This window comes from Teleopsis dalmanni, chromosome 2 (assembly GCF_002237135.1).
Source record: "Teleopsis dalmanni isolate 2A chromosome 2, ASM223713v2, whole genome shotgun sequence".
NCBI classification, from domain to species: Eukaryota; Metazoa; Arthropoda; class Insecta; order Diptera; family Diopsidae; genus Teleopsis; species Teleopsis dalmanni.
Window position 1 is genome coordinate 143,684,176 of NC_051847.1, and position 11,733 is coordinate 143,695,908.

General features: G+C 28.4%; 1 protein-coding gene across 5 annotated transcripts in view; it reads left to right on the forward strand.

Moving 5' to 3' along the window:
• Positions 1-9,483, forward strand: part of LOC119680023 (trithorax group protein osa) — a 91,014-nt gene extending 81,531 nt beyond the window's left edge. For 2 of the 5 annotated variants that reach the window (XM_038092639.1, XM_038092640.1), the window contains exons 10-16: positions 1,189-1,405; positions 2,485-2,661; positions 3,510-3,638; positions 4,364-4,520; positions 4,687-4,897; positions 4,962-5,043; positions 5,105-9,483. In XM_038092639.1, coding sequence (XP_037948567.1) covers positions 1,189-1,405; positions 2,485-2,661; positions 3,510-3,638; positions 4,364-4,520; positions 4,687-4,897; positions 4,962-5,043; positions 5,105-8,562 — 4,431 coding nt within the window. In that variant the 3' untranslated portion in view covers positions 8,563-9,483. Of the gene's footprint in view, positions 1-1,188; positions 1,408-2,438; positions 2,662-3,509; positions 3,639-4,363; positions 4,521-4,686; positions 4,898-4,961; positions 5,044-5,104 lie in introns of all 5 variants that reach the window. The other 3 variants (XM_038092637.1, XM_038092635.1, XM_038092636.1) reach the window with 3 other exon arrangements.
• The last annotated feature ends 2,250 nt before the right edge of the window (positions 9,484-11,733 follow it).

Here is an 11,733-nt window from a genome sequence, read left to right on the forward strand (position 1 = left end):
GACATATCTATTAAAGAAAATTTAAAAAGATTTTCAATAGAATCGACGTATGAAATAATTTTTCTTAATTTTAACACGTATAGCGATATTGGTAGAGGATACATGTTGTAAAATAAGAAACTTTATGCTAAATAAAAATATTTTGGATGAGTATCTGCCATCACATATAGCGGCACAAAGCTGCTAAATTAGAACCATGGAATGAATACCTATTTCATTTAGTATGTTGAATAAAAGTGAGGGAATTAATTTAGACAATATAGTCTCTTAAGTTATCATGTATATTATGTAAAGTCTTAATTCGTTCTTTAATCTTATTTATCATCCTTAAAGTTACTACATAAGACATTAATGATGTAATCACCTAATAATTGATCTTTTTTTATTTTGAAATTAAATAATTAATAAGCCAGTTTAGTATGATAAAAGTGTATGTGCCGGTACTATTTACAATAGTAGTTAGATACATATTTTAAAACATCATCAATACCTTGGGATCTATTAGTAGATAGGAAACTTAATTAAATAAGAAGAAAGCAAATTAAAATTTGAATAGTAATATAGAAAACAAATATGTTAAAAACGCCTGAATATAAAGTAAGAATATGTGGGAGTATATAATGAGGATTTATCTTATATAAGCCCATTTTTTGTGACTTTCCACTTGAAAAAGGCAAACATAATATGTGTTTATTTGTATTGATATTAGCTATTACATTATCCTATCTTATATTTCACTAATTAGGCGTTAAGAACACGTTTTGTTTTTTGAAAAATAGCCTTGAGTTTATTTATTCAATCTGATTGTTTATAAAATTGTATACCTTTTATACTTATGAAGTTGAAATAATTATGTGTTCATCAACGCTATGAGATTATATGCTGTAATCGCAGTTAACCTATTTGAATAGATACTTAGAACTATAAAAATACAATTAAATCATATTTTAAGTTATAGCAATATTAATAGATATATATTAATAGAAACGATTTATACATTCGTCTTAAATAATATTATACAAACAATTTTTTTCAATACATTTTGATAATCATTGTTTGCTTGCAATTTATTGCTGTCATTTTTTATATGGAATTTATGTATTTTAACTAAAATATCCTAACAATATAAATTTTATCTTTTTTCAAATAAAAATTATACCATCAAAAATGTACCAATAAACAAAAAAGGTAACCAAAAGTAAAACATGGAAAGATATCGCTGGATTACTGGGTATCGGTGCTAGTAGTAGTGCAGCCTATACGCTTCGTAAACATTACACAAAAAATTTACTTGCTTTCGAATGTCACTTTGATCGTGGTGATATTGATCCTTTGCCAATAATACAACAAGTAGAAGCTGGCACCAAAAAGAAAACAACGAAACCCGTTTCAGTACCATCGCCAGGTAATTATAACTACTATGATAGCATAATATAGTTTAGATACAATATTACAAAATATAAAAAAAATAAAACCATATGCGTAATTTTGTCAATTTATACAGTTGTTTGTAAAGTTAATTATTAATTTAAATATATATATAAATAATATAATATATATTGATATATTTATAAATTTATACATTAATATATAATATATTTATATATAATACATATTTTGATAACGTGCATTCAAAAGTATTTTTTTACAAAACAATGAAATATTGATTACTAGTCCATTGATATTTGTTTAAAATTTGCAATGTGGAAAAAATTGAAACAATTTAAGATTATAAATTAATTTTTATAAATATAAATATATTTATTTAACCGTTTCATGCATAAATTGAAATCGGAGCGCTTAAAAATATGTAATTTCATAAACGTTATTATTATATACAAATAATTAATATCTGATATAAATTTAGAAATGATATGTATCCTGGTTTGCTCTTTATTAGAATAGAATAGCCTTTTTACAATTAACATTAAAAACAAATCAATTTCCCTTTTGTTTTTTGTTACATTTAATGGCTAATGTTGTCTATAAGCAACGTTGGACATGAAAGGTTGAAATATATAAACTAACATTTTTTTAACTTTACATAAACTAAATTTTTAAAAACTTAATCCAAAAGTTTTTAAAAACTTGCAATAACATCCCATATTCTTATTTTATAGTAATCAATTTTACTCTTTTTGATAAAATATAAATAATACTAAACCTATTGGATGCTGTCATATCACATTTCAGTGCAGTGGCCTTTAATTTAAGTTTACAATTAATTGTGGCTTATTTTGTTAATAAAAAAGTTATTTAGTAATGTTTCGTAGTTAAAATCAATACTTAGTTAAAATAAGTATTGATTTTATATAATTTTATTAAAATTAAAAATAAGTTTATTTATTAACTTGTTTAATCCACCGAAACATATATTTAAATAATAATTTTTACATAATTCATCTCATTTCATATAAATAATTACATTACGAACAATCGGTGGTGGTATTTTGGATGCTATAAATACACCAAATACGCCAGCAGGCTCTTCAAATTCACAAGATGCATTCCCAGCGCCTGGTGGAGCTCCAAATACTAATATAGATGGCTATCCTGGCTACCCGGGTGGATATCCTGGTGGTGGGCCCCAACCAGATTATAGTGCTGGTGGTCAAATGCAAAGGCCACCCTCCCAAAGTAACGCACAAGCGCCACATGCAAGTATGTACAACTCTTAAAAGGACTACGGGGTGATAGTCGTTGCTTAACTTTTAGAAATCATTTTGGCATTGTAAAAAAAAAAAACAAAATGAAATCATAATTCATTAATTTTAAATTTTTATTTTTAATTTGCTAATACAGTTATAATTTGTTAAAAAATTTACTAAAAACATAATTTTTATTTTCACATTGGAAAGAATTTTTTTTTAATATATATAATTAAGTAGAAAGAATTATTTTATATACAATTTGCATATTAATTTATTTGTTATTAGTAATATAATTCGACTAATCATTAAATCTAAAATGTTGTCATCATTATAATGTAATAAGTAATCTAATTATTAATTAAATTGTATATTGCAAAAAGGTTATATTATATATTTTATACAATTAAACATTTTTTTAAATTTAAATTTTAGAATTTATATTTAATAGTTTTTCAAAATTGTAATATTGTATTATATTATTTTATTTTTTAGTTTTGGTTTTCATTTTAACATAAATTTTGACAATTACATTTAATAATTTGATACAAAATTGTTGATTATATAAATGCATAAAATTATATAATATAATAATTTGATATTATTTAACTCGCTTTTTTAAAAAAATTAACATTAATTTCAGCATGTTTATTAGAAGTTTTAATGATGGTGTATGGTTAATAATTTTTAAAGATATTTTTTGTTTAATAATATTTGATTTTTTAATTTTTATTCATCATTATAATAACTGCAATCGTCACCACAAATATCAATCATCATTTTGCACATCAACATCAAATATGCACATAACAATATGTATAAATCACCTTTTAACTATCACTGTCACGATAACGATAATAGGCAATTCTCAAACTACAGCCGGTGATAATGTTAGTGTGAATAATCCATTTGATGACCCGGTAGGTGCAACACCACGTGCACCGCCCTTTCAACAGGGTAGTACATATCCACCGGTGTCTAGAACGTCAGGTATTATTATTTTATTTTCATTTTTTTTTTTATTTATGTTAAAAACTGCATATTAATGCATTATGTATTAATGATATTTTTTGTTTATTTTCTCAATTTTTTTTTGTGCTCTGTAAAACATTTGTGTTTTTATTTGTGTACATTGGTAATTTTAAACTTTTTATTTTGTGAAAATGTCTGAGTTTATTGTTTGGATTAAATATAATTTTATGATTTTTTTCAAATGAATTTAAGTTCTATTAAGTTCTCCCATTCCGCAACTGTTTATATTTGATATATTGCTATATTGTAGGAATTGTATCTGTAGCCGACTCTCATAATGATTTCAAATGGAGAAAAATATCTGTAGTAAATTATTTTTATTCGAATTTTCTAAAACAAAGTAATATTTTCTTCTAAAATTTTATTTAAATTCTGAAATTAACTACTATAATAATAAAATAATAAAAATTATTACAATTCATACATTAATTTTAAAAAAACACACAAGCTTCACAAATAACTGATTTTTAACTTAAAGTGTATCATTTTTATTAAGCTGTAAGAAGATTTGTATTTTATATGCTTTTTGCATGGTTTTTCAGTTTCATATATGGCATTTTTTGATTCATTATTAATATTAATAATGTAAAATTCCTAAAATCATATATTCAATTGTATTTATATTTGCGTTTATCTTATGGTTTTCGTTTTAAATTAATTAAATTAAATATTAACTCTTTCAGGCTCTCCTTATCCTGGTCAACCTGGTGCATACGGACAATACAATTCGGGCGATCAATATAATGCAACTGGACCACCTGGCCAATTTGGACAGAATCAACCACAATTTCCGCCGCAGAATCGCAATATGTACCCTCCTTATGGTCCAGAGGGGGAAGCGTGAGTGCCTTTTCTACTCTCTCATTGTCTTTGTGTTATTGTTAGATTGAGTTTTTATACTTGTATAGTTTTTGTTTCAAATTACTTTCATACGCTAAAAAAGCGGTTCTTATTAAATAAATTATGATTAAATTATAAAAAATTGTATAAAAAATTCTTGTTATAGGCCGCCTCCAGGAGCAAATCAGTACGGTCCATATGGCAATCGTCCATATAATCAACAACCACAAGGTAGTGCTCCAACAACTACACCACCAGTTGTTGCCAATGCACCAAATGCAGTAGGTGGACCGCCTGCAAGTGGTCCTGCTACACCAGGTGGTGCATATCCACCAGGTGCACCCACACAACAAGATTACTATAGGCCACCAGATCAAGTAAATTGATAATATAACCATACATATATAAAATCTTTAATATTGATTTTATTCCATAATTTAGACTCAACAACCACGTCGACATCCCGATTTTGTTAAGGATACACAGCCCTATTCAGGTTACAACACAAGACCGCAAATTTATGGTATGATATATTAATACAAAATTTTGTTTATGTTTTAATTGTATAAAACAAATATCATTAGGTGGCTGGCAAGCAGGTTCAAATCAGTATCGTAATCAATATCCTTCTTCACCAACACCGCAATCTTGGGGTGGCGCACCACCACGATCAGCTGCGCCTACAGCTGGGCCGCTTGGTCCACCTAACCAGCAAGCTTCTGCTGCTGCACAATGGGAACAACATCGTTATCCACCACAGCAAGCACCACCACCTCAACAGCAACCTCAATACGCTCAGCCGCAAACTCAGCAACAGCCACCACAACCTTCACAATGGGCGCAAATGGCTTCTACACAACCACCGCAAGTTGGAGGTACGGCTGGAACTCCGCAACGACCACCTGGTGCGCAGCAACAACAACGTCCTGGGATGCCTCCTCAACAACAAAATGCAACTGGCCCAGTTCCAGGTCAAAATATGCCTAGTAACATGACAAAGCCACAATTCTCTATGCCTCCGCCTCAAACGAGTAGTTCTGGTGCACCTTGCGGTCCACCAGTACCTACTGGTCCTGCAAATGCCCCGTTAAATGCATTGAGTGCTCAAAAACCTACTGGTACACCAACACAATTAGGTGGTCCTATAGCGCAACAAAACGCAGCACCCTTCCCACAACCAGCTGGTATACCTTTACAAAAGAAAGAAATTATATTCCCGCCAGATAGTGTTGAAGCTACCTCACCTGTGCTTTATCGACGTAAACGTTTAAATAAGGCTGAAGTTTGTCCAATCGATCCATGGCGTATATTTATGGCAATGCGCTCTGGATTGCTAACAGAGTGCACTTGGGCTCTAGATGTGCTTAATGTGTTATTGTACGATGACACAACAGTGCAATATTTTGGTTTATCGCATTTGCCAGGCTTGTTACCGCTGCTTTTAACACACTTCCAAAAGAATCTCGCTGAGATGTTTGATGAAGGTGATGAGACAGAAACCAATCCTCGTTGTGTACGTAGCATCTGTAGTTATAACCGTAGACGACATTATGAAAATAATGACATTAAAGAGACAGAAACTAATCCAGATATTATAGATAATATTTTGGACGAGGATGAAGGAATCGATCTTGGTCAAATATATCAAGCACCAAATCCTGAAGAACGCATTATGATATTCTCAAACACTCCCAATTATACTTTAGTTTCAAGAAAAGGTTTGCCAGTAAGAATAACACCTGCTGACGATGATATATTCGTGACTGATGAACTTAAGTTATGGGATATAGATAGCGATAAATTATATGAACTGACAGCACCGATAGGGAGCAGTGCTTGGACATACGGTGTAACAGAAAGAGACCCATATGATGGGGTAATAGACGTTTTCAAATCGGAAATTATAGACATTCCATTTGCACGGTACATACGCAATAAACAACAAAATAGTACTGATGACGAGCAGAAGACTGGAAAGGATGAATTAGTAGGAAGCTGCAACAATAACGATATGCAAATAGATAATGGGGATGATGAAGACAGCAGACTGCTTAAAAAGTTCTATAAAAAACGAAGATTTTACAATAGCACAAATAATAAAAATGCCAACATAAATGCAAAAAATATTGGTGAAGGTAGTAACGCCAAAAGATCTAAATTTAATTCAACCAATTTGGATTTTGCACAACCAGATATTAAAAAGGAACACTCAGATCTTGATACTACTGCATCAACATCAGCTTCAGATAGTGATTGTCGTGAGATTGACATGGAATTGGAAGCAGCACGACTTTCTAATGGAGCAAATAATTTAAATAAAAATTTTAACAAATCTAATATGCGAGAGGCTGCTTCTTTAGAACAACGAAGGAGAGATTCAACCTATGAGGATGAATGTTATACACGTGATGAAGCCAGTCTATATCTTGTAAATGAAAGTCAGGATTCATTAGCAAGGCGGTGTATTTGTTTATCAAATATCTTTCGTAATTTAACTTTTGTACCCGGCAACGAGGCTTTACTAGCTAAGTCAACACGTTTTCTAGCTGTGCTCGGACGTTTACTCTTACTAAATCATGAACACCTGCAACGAACTCCTAAAACCCGCAACTATGATCGTGAAGAAGACACTGATTTTTCAGATTCTTGCAGTTCACTACAAGGTGAACGTGAATGGTGGTGGGATTATTTAATTAGTATACGAGAAAATATGCTAGTAGCGATGGCAAATATAGCTGGACATCTAGAACTATCGCGTTACGAAGAAATTATTGCAAGACCACTTATAGATGGTTTACTTCATTGGGCAGTATGTCCTAGTGCGCACGGTCAAGATCCATTTCCATCTTGTGGACCCAGTTCAGCACTTTCACCTCAAAGGTTGGCTTTGGAAGCACTATGCAAATTATGCGTAACTGATGCTAATGTGGATTTGGTTATAGCGACGCCACCTCATTCACGGTTAGAAAAATTATGTGCTGTGTTAACAAGACATTTATGTCGAAATGAAGATCAAGTATTGCGGGAGTTCTCTGTTAATTTGCTACATTATTTGGCGGCAGCTGATAGTGCAATGGCGCGGACAGTAGCTTTGCAATCACCTTGTATTTCATATTTAGTAGCATTTATTGAGCAAGCTGAACAAACAGCGCTTGGAGTAGCAAATCAGCATGGTATAAATTATTTGCGAGAAAATCCAGATTCAATGGGTACAAGTCTAGACATGCTACGTCGTGCAGCTGGCACACTATTGCATTTAGCAAAACATCCAGATAATCGACTGCTGTTTATGCAACAAGAACAACGTTTATTAGGGCTTGTTATGTCACATATTCTCGATCAACAAGTCGCACTCATTATATCACGTGTGCTGTTTCAAGTGTCACGAGGTGCTGGTCCAATGCCATCAATGGAATATCGCCTACAGCAACGACAGCAAAATGGTGAACGTAAAGCTGTTAGTTCCGATTTAAAATTCGAATTAAAAACAGAAAATGATGCACAACATATATCGAACTCCAATATTAGTACACCAACAGTAACAAATAACAGTAGCACTACTGCAAGCAGTAATAAACCAACAAACGCAACACATGATGAAAATAGTAATAGTAGTAATCAATTGACGCCAGCGGCAGCATTTAACGATGTTAGCAATAGCAGTACAAACAGCAATAGTTGCAGTACTGCGGCGAGCAGTCACAGTAATATGAGCAACAGTAGTACAAGCAGCCGACACACAAACAATATTGGCGAATCAACAATAAGTACGCCAGCAATATTATCAAGCACTGTTACGACAAATGCAACAAATAAAGACCAATTGCTAACTGCTGGTAATAATAAAAACATTTTAAGTACAACAGCAAATCTTAATAATAGCAACATAAGCTTACATAATACTAGCAGTAACAGTAGTAACAGTAGTAATAGCAGCAACAATAGTATTACTGCAACGACAGCAGTTGCAGCAGCGCCAACAACTCCTGCACCACCAACACCCACAGCACCACCTGCCACAACGACCGCCGCGGTTGCGTAGTATACAATGTTGCCGTTGACAACTACAGCAGTCCCAACAACGACAACTGATACAACATATTATTGGGGACAACATCGAGAGACGAACTAAATGAACAATAAATTTCTACTACACAAAATGGTACAGATTTAAACGATTAAAAAATGTTGGGCATTCCTCAAACTTCATTGTTTGGAAGCACATCAGGAGTTTGTTTTTAATTAGACTATAAAATAAGGTACACAATTTATATAATTAACTAGTCTAAATAAAAAAATAAAACTTTAAAATGGTGTGTGAAGTTTGAATATAACTGTTATCAAATCTGCACTTATGTATTTCAATAATTTTATAACACGTATACTAGAATTTTCTAACTAGTACAGAAACATACTTTTACAGTAGATGTAAAATTTGTACATTACCAAAAGATGAATACAGCAAGTAGAAGCAAATACATATATATTCCTATTGTAATTATAAACAAAACATGATAAACACATAAACACTCCTTGCAACTATATCTAGACAGAAGGCTAAAGTAGTACATTTTGTAAATATGAAGGAAAACTTAAAACAGTCTAAATTTTTATTTTAAATTAATAAATATGATTATATAAGATAAAAATGCGATTAGTATGTGATTAAATTTATGAAAAGAAATATTAGATATAATTCATCAATAAGAATATAAGATTTCATTATATTTGTGTACAAAATTATAATAAAATATAAGTCAAACGCAAATGTTAAATGTATTTCGGTATTCTTGTAAAATTAAACAATTTTCTTTCGACTGAATAACTCAAACTTAAAAGATTTCTTCATTTGTTTTATAACGTAAATAGAATCCGAATACAATCTGAATACAAAAATCAAGATAATACCAACACATACTTTGAAAGTTGACTGTTAAAAACAACTGTTTACATTTATTATTTCGATAGCATTTATTATTAAACATAAATATTGTATTTAAAATATTATAACATTTGTGAATATACATATATATTTTTTTTTAATTAAAGCAATATTTTAATAAATTCTTTTTGCTATCTGTAAAACTTATATTTAACAAACGAGATATTAAAATTCATATTAATTATAAAATACAAATAAATAAAATAGTAAAAAATTTTTATTGTGTTAGTAAATGAATGTTGACAAATTGTATGTATGAATTGAAATTGTATAAATTTAACACAAAACAAAACGCCCTAACATTTTAATCAGATAGTAGTCGCATTAAACTTTTATAAATACAAAATATATGTGTTTAAGAAATTGTTGCTAATACTATGCACACAAGCAAACTAGTAAAAAATTATGTCAAAATGTTAAACTGCAATAGTAATAAATAAAATTTATTTGTCATGCGTATTATGATGTATTAAATAAGTTGTAAAAAAACACATAAGAATTGCTTAAACGTATTTAAAAAAAAAAATATATTAAATTGAATAGGTATAAAATTATGAAACTCATACTACTAAAAATTTATTAAAATACAAAAAAAAAGAAGTAATAAAAACAACTACGGTTTTTTTTATAAAATATAAATATATAACATAAATGCAATAATACAACTATAAATACACACATATATTATAATTTATTTCATACACTTATATAGCTAAAATTTTATATTTATGGAAATTGATAATTAATAGCGAAAACCAAGCATCAGCAGAAATAATTTATAAAAAAAGCTTATATAAAAATAATTTCTAAAGTAATAATGTGCATGCAATTAAATGTACGATTTTAAGTATAGATATATATGCATATGTATATGTAATATATATGTATGCATATATATAGATATGTAAAACTATTTAATAAACCAGTTTAATTGCATAAAATTGTATATGTAAATTTATTATTAAAATTTTTCCTTTATTATGTTTAAATATTTACTTTTTATATTTTTAAGCAGTTTATAAAATATTAACTAAAATTAATTCAAAAAATCAAAAAAAGTAGCAAAAAAAGAAACTCATTTAAAATTTAACTGGAATATGTAATGTAACTTAAAATAGCAAGTATATAATTGTAACTGTAAATTATTAAATAAAAATATATATATTAAGTGTTATTATTAAAAAATAACCAAACAAATTCAAACAGTGTAGTGTATGTAAAGTGCAATAATATAGGTTAATTATTTCCCTAAACTTCGAGAGCATATTTAAGTTTAGATCCTTTCAAAATGGACAACTCTATTGTTAGTACCAAAAATGTTATAACAGACTCTGTCTACATGACTAGTGAAATGCGCATAATAGATATAAACTGGGGATGTATTATTTTTTCTTTATACTTCCAAAAATTGCTATTTCATTGCACAATACCTTTTTATTTAACCATAGCACAGTTAAATATATTTTATAAACTATAATTAACGCATCTCTAGGTAAAATGAATTGTTTTACTGATGGCTACATATATGCTACCATTTACTGTTTTATTATTAGAAATTACTTAAGTACTTATAAATTACACTTTCAAGCGAACTTTATATATATTTCAAATTTTATATAATAAATTTTTCAAAAATCAATTTTTTTTAAACTTTTTGTTATGATCAATTTTAAATATTTTTAAGGGTGTTAAAGTACATTTTTTATTAGTATATATTATTTAAATTATAAGTGAATTACAAATTTATGTATCTATCAAATTTAATTTAATTACATATTTTTAGAAAAATAAAATTTCAAAATAAAATATTTTTCGATTTATCAAATTTTGTATAAATTTTTGATTTATTTATAATTTCGCATTTTTTGAATTATTTAATTTTTTCAGTTAGATATATTTTTTAAATTATATATAATTTTCAATTGTATATCTTAATTAATTTTATTCATATTTAAATATTAATTATAAATAAATGTTCTTAAATTATATATACATTTTTATATTATATATTTTTTAATTTATATATATTTCTTCAATTATATATTTTTTTAATTTAAATTATAATTATTTTCAAAATTATCTATTTTTCTGTATCTATCTATGATACAGTTTTTTAAATTATAAATATTTTTTTTAATTATATGTTCTGCAATTATTTTCAGTATTTTTTTAATTCTATTTCCTTTTTAATTTATATATATTTTTTGAAGTATATATTGCATATGTTTTCTAAATTACGTTTTAGATATATGTTGTTTTTAAAATATACAA